Raw genomic sequence first — 16969 nt, 5'->3', positions numbered from 1 at the left:
AACGAAGATAAAAAGCTCCTGACTCGTTACTAGCTCGCCCCGAAAAAGTGAAATAGGACAAGTTGAACATGAAACTGCTTTAAATCATCCTTCCTAAGCTCAAGAGCAAAAGTCAAGTGGTACCATTTGTTCAAGATTTAAAAAAAAAATTAAAATGATATAAAAGAGTAGGCCATAAAGGTCAAGAATATCATGCCTGCTGCTCAGGATATTAACTGCTTTACCAACTTTCCACATTTCACAGATTTTGCAAGGAATCCACCAATAATGAGGAGACATGCAATAAATGAAAACTTACTCAGTAATTATGTTAAGCGAATTCACAACATCATGAATTTGATTTACACCGTGAGCGAATATCTAAACTTGTGCCACTTTGCATCTTGTGTGGAAAGATTTTTTTACTACTAGCGTCTTGGTGGAGCTATCGGGATGGGTTTGCCAACCTCATCGACAGCTACAATTGCACCCATTCTTTATAAAAACGATGATGTTAACAAGTATCTTAGGGGTCTTGCTATAAAATTATTGAAACTTTACGGTCTTCGGTACATCAATTGTGCTCATCTCATGTACAATCAATGCGTTTGAATTATTTCAATTAAAGTATACTGAGCAAGCCCCCTAGCACGAATCATTAACAACAGTGGCATCTCTGTGATTTAAGGCATTGGCTCCCAATCCCCATTTGCAAGAAGAACTGACCACTCCCAACGGCCGCAAGAAGGGACCAGTTCCCTAGATTCTCGGTGCTTTTGAAGGCTCGATGCCACTCACTCTCTCTCTCTCTACTGTGGCTTGCATCGTAGGGTCTACACTTATAATCATATGTCAAATTCGTCTACATTTATATCATATATCGAATTCTTTCAAGATTCACTTAATTTGATATGACAGAGAGAGAGAGAGTGAGACAGAAAAGGTCGAAAAGTGAACTCTCTCTTCCCTCTTCTCTCAATACATCCCGCGCGTACTTCTCCTCTCGGGTCTTGGTTTAACACTAATCGCGCTCATCTTTACGAAAATGCGCGTGTTAGGTCCACAGTAGAACCTAATAACTCCAAAAGAGTAAAGTAAAAGACAACGCCCTCCTCTGTTCTTCTTCTTCTTCTTCTTCTTCTTCCCCTCCTTGGGTCGTGCATAATGTTGCTTCGCACGAGCTACATTGTGCTAACATGGCTTCTCAGCTCCGCATCTCCCGCTAAGATGGCAATGCTCAACCTCACACTCCCCGGCCAGCACCCAGATCCTGAATCCGTCGTCCACGATGTGCACAGGCGCGTTCCTGCTCCGTCTTTTCTTTGTTGTGCTGCTTTCAGGCCTTCCGGGCTCTGTTTTTGGCCTCTTTTCTGCAGAGGGGCTGCGTCTGAGTTTGGTGATGTGAAAGACAAGCCCAAAGCTTGGTTCTATTTCACCCTCACATGCTGGCTTGTAGCTGCATTGGTCTTGCATTTTTGTTTTTCTTTTCCCGATTTTTCGAGCTTTATTTTGGGATGAGGTTCTCATTTAGGGTTTAAGTCATGATTCTGAGAGAATGTGTCCCTTTCACCTCTCAGAATCTACTGAACTTCTTGTTCCATAGTTGGGTCTCCACAAGGCGAAGACCAATTAGCACTGGCCTGAGAAACACACCTCTTCAAGAAATGCGTGTTCATGTGCTTTACTCTGTCTCATTTTCCATGAAGAAAAATCAAACCTTTTGCTGCATTTCGTGTCCCCATTTGTCAAATAACTGTGTTTTAAGCTCCTGTATTGTCATCTTTCTTGATTTTCGCTTTTCATTTTACAGCCACCATCAAATAATTTTCTTGTGCCTGTTCTAGAAAGTCAAGTAAAATCACTTCGATTAGACAACAGTAGCTACATTGTCTTCTTTTTGAATTATTTTTTGAAAATGCACAGGAGAGTGAATGATTCCATGGCTAGAAGGCAAATGCTGGAAACGATGGACAGCGAAGACGCCTCGTGCGTGACCGGCAACCCGATCGACGACTGCTGGAAGTGCGACCCGGACTGGGCCAACAACCGGCAGCTGCTCGCCGACTGCGCGATCGGGTTCGGCCAGTACGCGCTCGGCGGCAAGAACGGCGAGATATACATCGTCACCGACTCGTCAGACGACGACGCCGTGAACCCAAAACCGGGAACCCTGCGGTACGCGGTGATCCAGGAGGAGCCGCTGTGGATCGTCTTCCCGGCCAACATGCTGATAAGGCTGTCGCAGGAGCTCATCTTCAACAGCTACAAGACCGTGGACGGCCGCGGGGCGAACGTCCACATCGTGGGCGGCGGATGCATCACCTTGCAGTACATCAGCAATGTCATCATACACAACATCCACATCCATGATTGTCATCAGTCAGGTAAACGAATGAAATGAACCAGTGGATTGATTTTTTGCGCGCTTCTTGGGTCATCAATCTTAACTTTTTCATGTTAAGAACGAGCTCCCAGTGACAAAGGTTTTTATTTAACAAGAAAGTCTAGATACTCGTGATGATTAAAACAAAAGTAAGCATACGATAGAACACCCCAACAGTGAAAAGTAGGACAAGTAGAAACATCATTTCTATGCTAATAATGAAGGTTTTGCCCTGTGATTGGGGTAAGTTCAGATGAATTGGCAAATGTGCCAGGTTGGGGAAAATGGACTGAGGTTTCTGTTGACCTTTTCGACATGAGGGTGTGACTCAAGTGGCCGATGGGGCCCTATGCCATTGCATCAAATGCTGAATTGCTGATGACCATACTTGTAAATTTTCGTGTTTTTTTTTATTTGAGACTATATTTGTAATCGTTGGAAAGGACACAATAGAAATGGAGGACATGAATTGTCTTGGTTTGGTCTCTGTTGTTATATAGGGTCATGAGACTTCTGTAAATTTGTCAGATCGTTTAGGAACCGGACCATTTTTAGATTGAGTTAGGCTATGCCTTCACCAACTGTGCAAATGGGCACATTTTTGTCAAGCCTAGCTGGGGCCCCCACACAAGGCATCCTAGGAAAGAACACTCAATGGTGTTCTGAAAAGAGAGCAATGTTGATTGCGGGTAGATAGTGGCATTGTAAAATTTGAGTTGTGAAAAATAGTCTTGTTAGCGAGGGCTTTTGTTGCGAACTTTGGCAGGGGAGACTAACGTGCGGTCGAGCCCGACCCACTGGGGTTGGCGGACGCTGTCGGATGGGGACGGGATATCAATATTCGGGTCGAAGGACATATGGATCGACCACTGCTCGCTGTCGCACTGCAAGGACGGGCTGATCGACGCGATCATGGGGTCCACGGCGATCACCATCTCCAACAACTACTTCTCCCACCACAACGAGGTGATGCTGCTCGGGCACAGCGACCAGTACCTGCCGGACTCTGGCATGCAAGTCACCATTGCCTTCAACCACTTCGGCGAGAACCTGGTGCAGCGCATGCCCCGGTGCCGCCGCGGCTACATCCATGTTGTCAACAACGACTTCACGCAATGGGAGATGTACGCCATCGGCGGCAGCGGCAGCCCAACCATCAACAGCCAGGGCAACCGTTACATAGCCCCCTCTAACCCTAATGCCAAGGAGGTAACAAATCTTCCTTTTAGTATCTCTCACGCACACACACAAAAAGTACTTCTCCACTCTAATTTTTTCTATGGAAATGATTTACAATGACCTATTGTTTATCTTAAGGAAAATAATACGAACAGTTTCTGAATTTTGACCCAATATACAATATGATTTCTGAACTTTTAATCTATTCAATGTAGTCCGTGAACTTTAACCCAATGTATAATGTGGTCCCTGAACTTTTAATTTGTTCAATGTCGTTCTTGAACTTTTGGTACATGATCAATTTAGTCCCTAAACTATTTGAAAATGGTCAATGTGGTCCTTCCATCAATTCAAGTTCAGGGACCACATTAAACATTTCATATGGTTCAGGGACTATATTGAACATGTACAAAAAAGTCCAGGGACCATATTGAACAAATAAAAATTCAGGGACTACATTGAATATTAAGCTAAAATTTAGGAAATCACATTACACATTGGATCAAAGGTCAGAACTGTCTGTGTCATTATCTCTTTATCTTGTACATTAGTTTTATTTTAATTTTTCTTTGTTGGGAGTTCTTTTTTGTCTCATTCCCCATTCACTGGAATTTTTCTTTTTAATCTTTTTAGCTTTGCGATTTCTTAAAAAATAAATGTATATATTTATATATATTATATATTATTCGCCGCAAAGCCGTAAATCAAGCTCTCTTTTTTGTCGTCAAGGTGGGTTTTACTTTTCACATGGGAGCCAGAAAAGTGTCACCCCATTATAACGGGGGGGAAGAAAAGGAGAAGTTTTCAAAACCCTAACTTGACGGCGAGCACGTAGCACGATTGGGTCATCAATATGGATAGTTGAGAGTTAATTGGATTAACGTTTTCCACACAAGTTGCTTTTCATCATTTTTGTATGAATTCTTATGCTTTATAAATTAGAATCACAATCAAATTGATGATCACTAATGTAAGTTCTGTAATACAAAATAATACGTGGGCTATGCAGCCTATAAAAGTTCAAAATCAAGGGATTAACCCAATTTAAAATTATTTTCTCGACCGCTAAGCTTACCTCGTTGGATTGAGTTAGATTCGATTTTTTTTGACGAGGGTATTACACTATTTGCCCCTAGGTGACAAAGCGCGTGGACACGGACCATTCGAAGTGGAGAGACTGGAATTGGAGGTCGGAGGGCGACATACTGGTAAACGGTGCCTTCTTCGTGGCATCGGGTGAGGGCTTGGAGGTCAAGTACGAGAAGGCATACAGCGTCGAGCCCAAATCGGCAGCTTACATCGATCTCATCACTTGGCACGCCGGTGTTCTCGGCGTCGGCGGCAGGTACTCTACCCCTCATTCCATTCTCCCGATTCACTCTCTTTCTGTTTTGGTTCATTTCACATATGGGACCTCGAGCAGATATTTTTATTGTCTTTTACATATCACAATGCTTCATTTTCGAATCATGACAAAATGCACGTAATTAGGACAACTTCAATCTTCCTTGCGTGCGCCCATAACTTTGCTTCTTTTCCTTTCTCTCTCTCTCTTTTCTTTCGCCTTTACTCTTTCTCTACAGTTGCCTCGACCGGCTGAGAGCTTTTGGGCCCTCAATGAACCACTAAAATGTAAACCCAAGCAAGAAAATCATGTTGAGTGGACATTATCAATAAAAGCATATGCATCTGTTAGGGTATTTCCTTTTTTCAAGGCTGCCCAACACTAGGGTACGATTCTGTTCTTGCCCTCGACTGAAAGTTTGGATGAACATGGGTCCACCACCTATGTTCAGGGCTAATTTTCCGGATTATTGGGCTTTTTCGTCCTATAAACTCACTTTCACCTCTATCCTTCTCTTTGTAAATAATCACTTGTTAACAAAGAAGAGCTGTCGTTTTGCATGTAATCGGTAGAGTAATGAATTTGCGTGTCTGTGTTAGATGCATGACGCCGAAATGCATATAAGTTAGGCAAAATCTGCTGTGTATTTCAAAAACGCCCTTCAAGAGAACACATGACACAGTAGAAGCATGAACAGATTTGTGGGTGTGAGAAATGATATTTTCACCTGTGTGTGAACAATTGGCAAGAGCAGATGTGCTTTTGTTGAGAAGGGTAAGCCTAATGTAAATTGTTTGTTGGGGTGAGCAGGGACAACAACCTGGGAGAGTGGAACACGAGGGCCAAGTTTCAGGGGAGCGAAGCAGCCCGCCCGCCTTCCTCAACGTCCCCTCTCATTGTCTTTTCCGCGGCATTGTCTTGCCTCTCGCTTCCTTTGTACACTGACATTTTCGCATCAGGTTTGTAACCCCGAGAAAATAGAGAACAACCCCCCAACTAATTCATCGTGGACTGTCTTTTCTTTTTTGCCCAATCGTGTTGATAGCATCATTGCCTGTTGTGACTTCTCTGCTATCGGAACTAAAGAAGTCTGAGATTGCAGATGCAAATTGCCAAGGTCTTCTCTGTCTCTGTCTCTCTTTCTCTATCTCTCTGTGCTTTGGTATCATTCTGGAGAGTGTTTCTGAGCCACCCATCTCGAGCATGCACACTTGACGCGAGTCTCCAGGGGAAAGAAAAGAAGATCTCCATTCATCTTTTACATATCATATCCACTAATAAGGACAGGAAACATTAACGACATGTACGACACAGTGCAAGAGATATTCAGTTGAGTATCACCAACCATCATTTCAAGAATCTCGGACAGAGTTACTTTATTTCAGATGGTGGTAATTAGATCCACACTGTTCCTTAATAATTTAGAATTGAAGCTGGTTTTGCCAATGAAACCGGTTGGTGGTCTATTTTGTGCCAGGAAAGAAACGAATGGCTGCTGCTCTTGTAAAGACATACTACATATACCTGGTTCCTCTGATAGCCGCAGCCGCGCCTGCCACGCCTATTTTGCTTTTCCTTTTAGGGGATGTCATTGGGGGTGTCCCGTCCTCAATTGGCAGCTAACTAGCCTCTCTCATAAGGCCGGAAAAACCCATTGGGAAATTGACAAAAGCCAACACAGACCTGCACTCTCCTTTACTCGTGACTGCTGTTCTTGGCTATACCAGGAAAGAGAGTTCGCCTCATGGGGACATCGAGGATGCTGCGGAAGCCATCGACAACACATTCGAAGACTACATATACTCTACTGCAATATATTGGTCTCCACCCTGTCAATGCGATAAACAGAAAGGCTTGAATCACCCTGAGGGAGAGGCAGACTGAGAGGGCAACTGGAGTTCACCATAGTTAATCTGGAGCATCCCGGAAACTCTGTAACCGAAGAAGATAAGATATACGAAGAAGCATCTGTGGACGGAAACAACCCACCATAAGAGGAAACACATGACACGAAATAGTGGAGTCGTCCCAATTAATTACTCTGAAAAGAAGGGAACTATATCCCCAAACCAAGAAAACTTAGTTGTTCTCGCTTGAATGGCCAGAAAAATTACAACATATGAAAAAAAAGAGCTACAAATGACACTTCACAGATCATTCTTAATCTGCAGTATATTTAATATGATTAGATTTATCGGGCTTGCCTACTATAACTGGATATTTTCAATAAACGAAAAAGGAGAAAGAAAAAAAAATCAAAAGGGAAGAACAGACGAAAAAGAATAGCCCCCAAACGAAGAGGAACAGATCCCACATCAGCTGTCCGTCTTCATGGTTTAGTAGAGTCATCACTCCCGCCTTGAGTGATTTGCTCAAGTCGTAACCATATCCTCATCCCCTCTTTGTGCCGCAACATCCGCCAGCTTCTTCCACGTCAATTCCCGCTGCTCTTCTACTTCTCTGGCCTTCGACTCTTTCTCTGCGTGCTGCTTTTGACACTCCTCAAACAACTCGACGTCCATTTCCAAGAACATTTTCCGGACATTCACAGTAAGACCATGAACTGCCTGATTCCAATGACTTTGGATGTTCCTTTCCAATGCCTCAAATATTATGGGTAATATCACATTCCGATTCTGAGCAATTAAGCTCACTATATGCTCGTTGTTCCATAAAAAGAGGGCTCGCTCTGCAACCTGCATGGCAAGTTCTTCCTCAGCTGATTTATTTGAAGAAATGCTAAAAAAGAAAGAGCATCTCCATAACTTGGACAACGTTTCATCAGCAACTTTTTCATGTGGCAAGTGGGGGTTCTTTCCGACTCCTTTGTAATTGAAAGTACACAGGACCTTAGAAAAAAGGTTTCCCATTTTTTCTGGACAGAGTGAAGATAACAGTCACATTCGACCATGTGTTTACTCACATTAGCTAATGGGTAATTAGAAAACAGGCACTGGATTACACCTGGTTTGGATAACTAGGTTCGGATATTTCAAATTGGCCTTCATGTGCCATGTAGCAACTAAACAGTTTGCAAACAATAATTCGAGCATTAAGTGCTTTGCAAGAATACACAGTAGTTAATTGGCGATGCCTATGAATTCAGTTAAGAAAAATCTCGTCACAATCATTCAAGATCAAAATTAATGGTTATAGCACGAGCAAAGACTATAGTCCCCAAAACAGATGATCCAGTACCAAAAGATGCTTCTTCAAAGCATGATATCGTCACATAGAAGAAAATCAAACAAATTCATAGCAATAAAGAGCATTTTATGAACACAAGATCAGGTAGAAGCAAAGATATATGACGAGTCAAGCAATACCAAAAAGGTCATCACCTTTTTCCCTTGATCCAAAGGGTTTGGATAACTAGGTTCGGACATTTCAAATTGGCCTTCATTTGCCATGTAGCAACTAAACAGTTTGCAAACAATAATTCCAGCATTAAGTGCTTTGCAAGAATACACAGTAGTGAATTGGCGATGCCTATGAATTCAGTTAAGAAAAATCTCGTCACAATCATTCAAGATCAAAATTAATGGTTATAGCACGAGCAAAGACTATAGTCCCCAAAACAGATGATCCAGTACCAAAAGATACTTCTTCAAAGCATGATATCATCACATAGAAGAAAATCAAACAAATTCATAGCAATAAAGAGCATTTTATGAACACAAGATCAGGTAGAAGCAAAGATATATGACGAGTTAAGCAATACCAAAAAGGTCACCACCTTTTTCCCTTGATCCAAAGATGAGAGAGGAAAAAAACAAGGCCAAGCAGCAAAGCAGGAAGCTTTACCCAGAGAAAGCAGACGTGGCTGCACCCCTCCCTCCCAGTCAGATTGTTTCCCTCAATGAGCACTTATGCAAGCAATTATTCATAAACAAGGTGCCTCATTGTTTGGCACTCTGCATGTACTTTTAGATTTACCCAAAGCTATATCTACTTTTTACTTTTGTTTCTTTTACTTTAGATATTTTGCTATTTTCTGAGTAATATGATGTATACCCATCCGAACTGTAATACTTATATGTTCGCGTGTGTTTAAACAGCTCAGGTATATCTCTTCAGGTTTTCCTTCTTTTTTGTACTTTCCTAATATTTAATCATCCCAGATGATCAGTCTTTGTGTACAACTATAGTAAGTAGAACTATCTGCTTTACGGATGGGAAGGTTTATTCAATGTATGATTAGATTTTAAATCTCGATACAAATTGTCAATTGAAACAATTTAAAAGTCATGAATCGTTAATCGAACGGAAATTGTAAGATTCAGCTAAGTGGGGCAAAGAAAGATTTAAATGACATTAAACCTATGAGTATAATTGAAATACATTATAATGCAATATATAATTGTTTATGTGACATAGAGTAGTTCAAGATAGACGACAAGGTAATCTTAACCTCTTGTAGATGCTTTGAATCCTACACGTGGCATTACAAAATATATATACTTTTTTCAAACAAGTATCACCTTCAGATGTAAGGACAAACTTTACATGACACTCTATCTTCCACTGAAAGATAAGTTCCTAATTTGCTTTTATGCTGTTCTGAAACAGTTAGGATAATGTGTGCATCAGAACAAATAATAAAAATGTATCCTGTGGTGCTTAAGATGTCAGGTAAATCATAAATTTGGCTGTAAATCGATATATTCATGCGGAATTTGGTATTTATAGTCACCTACAGATTCCTATAGCTGCAAGCCTGGTATCATTATCATTATTTGATCAAGAATCGACAGTTATACCAACTATGAATATGTAGATTACATAAATTACACCTTCCTGTCACTGATTATACATATTAATAAGACAAATTAATATCTATCCAATTAAAAAACCTGGTCCAATAGATACTCATAATTCGTCCACATTAAAATACTGTGGCAAAAAGCTCGAGGGAAGAGAAGCGCATGCATCGTTCTCATAATCTGTGTTTATATAACTCAAAATACCTAAAAAGCCTAAAAGAAATTGCACGAGTCTTTATCTCTAGCACCATGCAAGTGGTGCAGGTTATCTTTATAAGAATCAAAATAATTACATTTTCCTATTCTACATGAGAAAAGGTAATTATTCAATTCATAAAAAGTCAGCACTTCTTCTTCATCTAATTTCCTTTCAAGAGTGATTAAGAGAAAGTGCTTCCCAACACACAAGGCTCCTCGCACTCCAAAGGTCAGGGGAGGGGTTGACATCCGCAGCCTTACCCCTAATTTTCCAGAGATGCTATTGCCATGACTTGAACCGCGACCTCGGGCCACAATGTAGTAAAGGTCTCCTTTTGAGAGTCAATATAACAGAACTTTTTTCCTATCATCTCTAGCAAAACTCAAATCACACTACTCATCCAACTAGTTACATATAAACCTTAAAAGTTTCCAAAGTACAATGATTACAAACAACCTTTTATGCAAATCATATAAACTTGTGAGGGTAGAATCAAATTTTAAACAGTGCTTGCAATGGAAATTTTTTTCCTTCATTGATAGTAAAATCAACCTACCATACTCAATTATTGCGTAGCATTTACTTCGATGTTGTTTAAGTACATGATTTCGTGTTCATACTAGAAAACGTACATTTGTTTGTCAATAGAAAGTCATTAATTCTAATGAACTAATGCAAAACATTTAGCCAAAACGAACTACTGGATGTAATCTATTGGTCATGCTACACCCCATCAATGATTTTTCGCTACTTTTGTACGAATATATGATTGTATCATGAGAAGTACATGCAAACTGAAGTTGCTAAACTTAAGAGTATCACATTGAATCTCTCTGATCTTACTCTAGCATAATTGAGTTTACACCATTAAGGACATTCTTATGCCTAGGGAAAGAAAAAACCCACAGTATCTCAAGCAACAAAATAAGACCAAATCCAATGTCTGTTGACTCAATCGTCTTTATCATGTTTTCGATAAGAGAAGTATTCATATAGTTACCAATTTTAATAGCAATGCCTTCGGGTAAAAAAGATGCAGAAAACAGACAAATGTTATTATTTTCATTAAATTTCAAACTTAGGAAGCCTTGAACCCCTACTCCTGAATTCTAGGTCCACCAAGGTTTGACAAGTACAAAGGATGTAAAAATGCAGCAAAAATGAATCTCTGCCTGCCTTGTATAACCAACTTTCTTTTTCCTTCTTACCCCCTATTTTGAGGGGTAACAATCATTTACATATAATTACAGGCCCGACTGACTGATGAGCGTCGTATTTCCCAGATGTCCAAACAACTCTCTCAATCAAAATGCATAAAGCAAACATGCTCAATGTCAATTAGCACATCGTAATTAAAAAAAAAAAAAAAGCAAAGTAGTAAGGAAATGAATGTTGAGCATTAATAGACAAGAGAACAGTCAAATATGCTGGTGAAAGGCATATGTCATTTCTTTATTATAAGTGAACGGATATAACGCCTATAAACATTGACCAACAATCAAACAACGCATAGGATACATCAAACACTTAAAACTTTATGTTTGCTTCTCTACCTCTACCTACTAAACAGTTAGTCGACGGCACCTCTGAACTAATAACTGCAGTGTAGTGATAATCACACCAAAGTATGCGCATAAAGAACCACTGATCACCAGCACACTGACAAATTATGCATTTATTGGACATGGAGATGCCAGCAACGAAATCAACAGAGTCAATATCTCACCTGACTCGTCTAAAAAATAAACACATCTCACCTGAAAATGAGAGCTATTGAGGCACCGAGCAATCTGCCTAAACAGAGGAACCATACACCGCTGGAATTCAGCAGGTTGAGTCCCCTCCAGCACTTCTTCTAATTCTCCAAGGAAGAGAACTTCCTTTTGGCAGTTGGTCAAGGGCCAGTACTTCAGCAAACCCCTTATAACTGTATCTGCCAGCTTATAATCTTTTTCCACAAACTGAGTAATGCAATACGACAACTGCTGGTGATAAACCGGAATCGGTTTCGGCTTATGCAACGGTATGAGAGCCCTAACGAGAAACAACTTATGCTCCTCCTTCATTGGCAAAGCAAACCCATTAATTATACTACCAAGAATCTCCAGAAGCTCACCTATCCCACTGTGCCTCTCTGTCTCATAAATGAACCTATAAAAGATATTGTTGATCGCCTTCCTAATAAATGGGCGGTGCACCATGAATTTCCCATAAATTCGGTGGAGGATCGTCTTCAAATACTCACGCTCTCGAGGATCCTCCGAATCGAACAAATCCAGCAGCTTCAACACGAAGGAATGATCGATGTATCGCTTGGCAACCTTCGTATCGGTATCAGACGAGACGACATACCTCAGTAGCAGTTCATAAACAAGCTGTAAATGAGGCCACGATGGCTCCAAATAGGGCTCCTCCTCTTCCGGGTCCCCATTTTCCTGACCCGTGTTCTCATGTGAGGCCGGCGGCAAGCACCGGAAGATGTTCACCGAGATCATCTTTATCATTTCCTCTTGGCAAAGCTCAGTGATTTTGCCCGAACCGGACTGTATATAATCGACTAGCTCCACTAACGTTTGTCTCTTGATTTCCTTCTCTCGGACCGACTTCAAGGTATCCGAAAAATCCAACTGGAAGCAACATACCTGCAATTTCCTCAAGAACAGGTTTTGGCGCTCGGAGACCGGCACGTCGCGGAACGACGGCAGCGCCTCCACCGTCCCGGACGGCGGGACGACCGAGATCGCGGCCGCAGGCCCGCCCGGCTGCGAGCTCGCCAGGGGCGAGGCCCTGGACGCATGGTTCACCACCACGTTGGACGCCGAGACGGAATTACGATTCGCCGCCTGGCTGTAACCGTACAAGCCGCCATCGCTGGGATCCGATTTCGAGGGCTTCCTGTTCCCTCCCTTGATTATCTTCTTTAACATCTCCCCGAGCCGCAAACCCCTAAGGGCAAAACCCAACCCAACCTCGAATCGGGCAACGATCGAGCCGGCGATTCAGCTTCCCAACGGGAGGACGCGGCAGATCAGCATTCGCGACGGACGGAAAAGAGGGGGAAAAGAGAAAGAGAGAAGAAGAAAACCCTAGACGGCGGGGCACAATCGCGCGTCCCTTCGTCCTCCGCCGCCGCCGACGATCGGGACGCCTCGGGGAGGATGCGAGGGGGGGCGGCGCCGGAGGGATTCGGGAGGGATTGCGGGCGGCGATGGGTTGGAATGGCGAGTCATCTGAGTCGCGATCGCCGAGTCGGGCCGGGAGATCAAGAAGAAGCTGCTGCGGCGGCCATGGATGGATGACGACGAAGGAGGAGGGAGAAGGAGAGAGAGAAGGGGGGAAGGGGATAGACACAGGAGGCGATCGAAAGTGACGAGATGGAATTAAAAGTGGAGAGAGAGAGATGAGAGAGATGAGAGAGAGAGGTGTGTGGGAAATATGTTATTTCGTTGTTAGTTATGGGCGAGATGCGACATAATGAGGAATATAACCGACTTTCTTTATCCGTGTTTGCGGTTGTTTCCTTTCCTTTCCTTTGTTTTTTTTTTTTGGGGGTGAATTTTTTTTTTCAGGGTATCGCGGCATCATGTGCGATTCATTTAAGGATTAATACCACGAAAACTCCCCTCAATTGATATGTCCGTGATAAATTTATCCTGATTTAATTTTTTGATCACCGAAAACCTTAAATCGGTACACCCGTGATAAATTTACCCTCCGTTAGTTTTCGTTAAATTTTACCGTCAAATTGCTGAGTTGGACGACACGTAACGGTTGACGGGTGTACCGGTTTGAGGTTTTACCCCTTCGTCTGTCACAAATTCACCAATTTGTGATTTTTCGTGGCATTAATCGAATTTAATGGAGGGTAAATTTGTAACGAATTTACCAACTTGGGGTTTTCTGTGGTCAAAAAATTAATTTGGAGTAAATTTTTTACAGGTGTACCGGTTTACAGTTTTTGGCGGTCAAAAAATTAATCCGGGATAAATTTGTTATAAATATACAAGTTTGAGATTTTTTGTGGTATTAATCCTTAATTTAATTGGACAAAAATATAGGTGTAAGAAAAATGAAAGAGATCATAATTTCCACGTCCTAAAAGTTGGCTACAACACTCCCAAAGTTGATAAGCCGACGGAAAAAATAACCTTAATGAGTATTAATGCATCAAAATCACAAATGGAAAAGAGTGAAAGTTGCTATGTAATGAAAATGAAAAGGCCACGCGTCGTTTGATGAACACAAGACTGACCGTATTAGTCGAAACATTAATATCTTATTCCGCCACCTTAATTGTTAGCTTCTATACATACTTCATCTTCTCTCTTTTACCTTTATGTGATCAGCTTGATTTCTATAAAGGATTTTCTTGTAATGAATATGAGTATGAACCTTGTTGGTAATTTTTGTTATATTGACACATCTTAAATAGAAATTGTAATCATGAAGGGGTTCTCAACTTTAACTAAAGAATTTCCCTAAAGAACTCGAATTAAAGAATTGCATATTACGAGGAGTTATTAGAGATCGAACTTCATAGAGATGTTGAAAATAATAATATTTAATAAATATTCTTTAAAAATATATATTATCATTAATTCATTAATGTACTTATGATTCTCGTAAAAAAAAAGGAAGAAAAACAGTTTAGGAAGGGTTCATAAAAGCAAACTTGTAACCTTATTCGATTTGAACATAAAAAAGGAAGAAAAACAATTGAGGAAGGGTTCATAAAAGTCATTAGGGGCGCGAATGGTAACCATTCTATTTTTGTCCAGAACTAGTTTTCTATTTTCGAAAACAGGTTTGGAACAGAAATCCGTTTGGTAACGCAATTTCATTTTTCTATTTCTAGAACAACTTTTTGTTCCAGAAGTGGTTTTGGACCAAAAATCAGAACAAAAAAAAAAGTAGGTTTTCTATTTCTGGATGAGAAATGAAAACCATTTTTAAAAGAACATGTCTTCTCTCTTCAAAACACATCTCTTCCTAAATTTAACCTCGGTCTGACATGATCGGACCGATTCGAACCGATTCATTCTCGGCGGGAAAATTAAAAAAATTAGAAAAATTAGAAAATTCATAAAAAAATTTAGAAAATCCGGAAAATTTCTAAAAATCTCAAAAAAAATTTCAGAAAATCCATAAAAATTGAAAAATTCCAGAAAATAAAAAAATTTAGATTTCGAGAAAATTGGAAATTTGGTGAATTTTAAAAAAAAAAATCAAAAAATAAAAAATTTCAAAATTTCACAGGATGGCTTAGAATATCTGTGGCCACCCACTTTAAGTGAAATTTAATTTTTTTAAGGTGCCAAAATGGTATTTTTGAAAACTCCTTAGTTTAGGGATTTAAAAGGGGTTTTAACCCCTAAAACCCTAAAAGGGGTTCTAAAAAAATGGATTTCTGTTCCAGGAAATAGAAATTTATGTTGTTATCAAACGGGTTTCCGTTCTAGGAAATAGAAATTTTATACTTGTTATCAAACGGGTTTCTGTTCGGAAATAGAAATTTTTGTTGTTATCAAACGGGTTTCTTTTCTTAGAAACTCGTCCGGAAACGAGAAAAAAAAAATTTATTTCTGTTTGAGGAATTGTTTGAAGACAGAATGATTGTCATTCGCGCCCTAGATTGATTGATCTTCGAGGGTATTTTGGAATATTTAAATTTTAGGGTGTGTATAAAGTAATTCGAAAATGGAAATTGCGTGAGCCCTCATTTATTATCTAAAAAGGGTTAATACCATAAAAAATCGTAAATTAGTACACCTGTGATAAATTTACCGTAAACAAATTTTTTGACCATAAAAAACTTCAAACTGACACACACATGACAAATTTACCCTCTGTTAAAATTTCCCGTCAAATTGCTAATTAGTTGACACGTGATAGTTGACGGGTATACCAATTTGGGGTTTTACTCTCCGTTTGTCATAAGTGTATTAGTTTGTGATTTTTCGTCATATTAATCCAGTTTAATAAAAACTAACGGGTAGTAAATTTGTTACAAATGTACCAATTTAGGGTTTTTGGTGGTAAAAAAATTTATTTAGGGTAAATTTATCAATGGTGTACCAATTTTGAGTTTTTCGTGATTAAAAAATTTGTCGCTTGTGTATCAGTTTGAAGTTTTTCGTGATATTAATTTTAAAAAAAAAGAGTGGAGAGAAAATTACAAAGGAAAGTGTTTAAAAAATTAATGAAAAAAAAAGACGGATAGTGAGAGGAAAACATGATCGGATGTGGGGAAAATTTCCTTGCATGTATTGGACGCATCACATGGGCGGCACTTTGTAGGAGGTTCCCGTGTGGGCGGATAGTTAACGCATTGACATGTGTGGGCTTGTTAGCTGGTAATAGGGATCGAGTAAAAGCAAAAAGCAAAAATATTTGAGTGCGAAATATTCTATAATTTTCAAAAATTATGAAAAATTTGTATATTATTCTACTTGTCAATTTTTATATATCTAAAGTTTCAAGTCTCTCGGATTAAAAAAAAATTCAAAGTTAGTCGCGATATTTTTTTTATCAAATAAAAAATAAAAGTTAATCAAGACGCGACCATTAAGACAAGTTGGGAATACATATCAATAAGTTATCAGTTTTAGTATAATAAGAACCAATATGAGAAGCCAGTGAGTTTTGAGTTTCCAAATATGTGTGTTTGTTTCAATCTGGACCAAGAAATTTGAGCTGAGGGCGAGAAAATATTTTACAGTAAATGCCATATACAATGTTTTTTCAAACTTTTCTACTTAAAGATATAAGCAATTTTAGGACGAGGGGGCAGGGTCAAACACTAGCCCTCACCCTAGGTCCGCCACCGTGCCTCGTCCTAAGTTCTATCCCTGATGAGTGAGATTTTGTGATGATATTCATAACTAAATCTACCTCTGAATGATGACCATCTTGTATGATTACTTACAGTACTCCCTTTGAGGTTTTATTCACGTTAATCATGTCCGGTCATTATAGATATATCCAAATATGACTTATTTCAGTAGATGTATTGTTTGTGGACAGACTACGCTCGAACTTGATTGATAAGGGCACGAACTCCAGGGTGAGTAAACTTTAACCATGTGCGATTTCATACGAGCTTCTAAGATAAAAGGAGGGAG

General features: G+C 40.0%; 2 protein-coding genes across 2 annotated transcripts; one reads left to right on the top strand and one right to left on the bottom strand.

Annotated features, from left to right (window-relative positions):
- Window positions 1–903: 903 nt before the first annotated feature.
- On the top strand, window positions 904–6017 carry LOC115691350 (probable pectate lyase 12). The gene is made up of 5 exons (XM_030617950.2): window positions 904–1277; window positions 1903–2363; window positions 3129–3571; window positions 4678–4886; window positions 5697–6017. The coding sequence occupies exons 1-5, from the start codon at window positions 1144–1146 to the stop codon at window positions 5851–5853; spliced, it is 1404 nt and encodes a 467-aa protein (XP_030473810.2). The 5' UTR covers window positions 904–1143; the 3' UTR covers window positions 5854–6017.
- An 874-nt stretch (window positions 6018–6891) lies between these two features.
- Window positions 6892–13243, bottom strand: LOC115691340 (serine/threonine protein phosphatase 2A 57 kDa regulatory subunit B' beta isoform-like). Its single transcript, XM_030617939.2, has 2 exons — window positions 11606–13243; window positions 6892–7582 (listed from the first exon to the last, which is right to left on the bottom strand). The coding sequence occupies exons 1-2, from the start codon at window positions 12773–12775 to the stop codon at window positions 7259–7261; spliced, it is 1494 nt and encodes a 497-aa protein (XP_030473799.1). The 5' UTR covers window positions 12776–13243; the 3' UTR covers window positions 6892–7258.
- Window positions 13244–16969: the final 3726 nt, after the last annotated feature.

Source organism: Syzygium oleosum, unplaced genomic scaffold, assembly GCF_021117445.2.
Source record: "Syzygium oleosum isolate NSW1041296 unplaced genomic scaffold, Sole_v2.1 Sole_v2.09, whole genome shotgun sequence".
NCBI lineage: Eukaryota > Viridiplantae > Streptophyta > Magnoliopsida > Myrtales > Myrtaceae > Syzygium > Syzygium oleosum.
Note: the sequence above shows the minus strand (reverse complement) of the source record. Positions and strands in the feature narration are given on the sequence as shown.

Coding starts and splice junctions, on each gene's coding strand:
- LOC115691350 (XM_030617950.2), top strand. CDS start 1,144: ATGTTGCTTCGCACGAGCTACATTGTGCTAACATGGCTTCTCAGCTCC. Junction 2,364..3,128: donor CCATGATTGTCATCAGTCAG/GTAAACGAATGA, acceptor GAACTTTGGCAG/GGGAGACTAACGTGCGGTCG. Junction 4,887..5,696: donor GTTCTCGGCGTCGGCGGCAG/GTACTCTACCCC, acceptor TGGGGTGAGCAG/GGACAACAACCTGGGAGAGT.
- LOC115691340 (XM_030617939.2), bottom strand. CDS start 12,775: ATGTTAAAGAAGATAATCAAGGGAGGGAACAGGAAGCCCTCGAAATCG. Junction 7,583..11,605: donor TCAATAGCTCTCATTTTCAG/GTGAGATGTGTT, acceptor CTTGCCATGCAG/GTTGCAGAGCGAGCCCTCTT.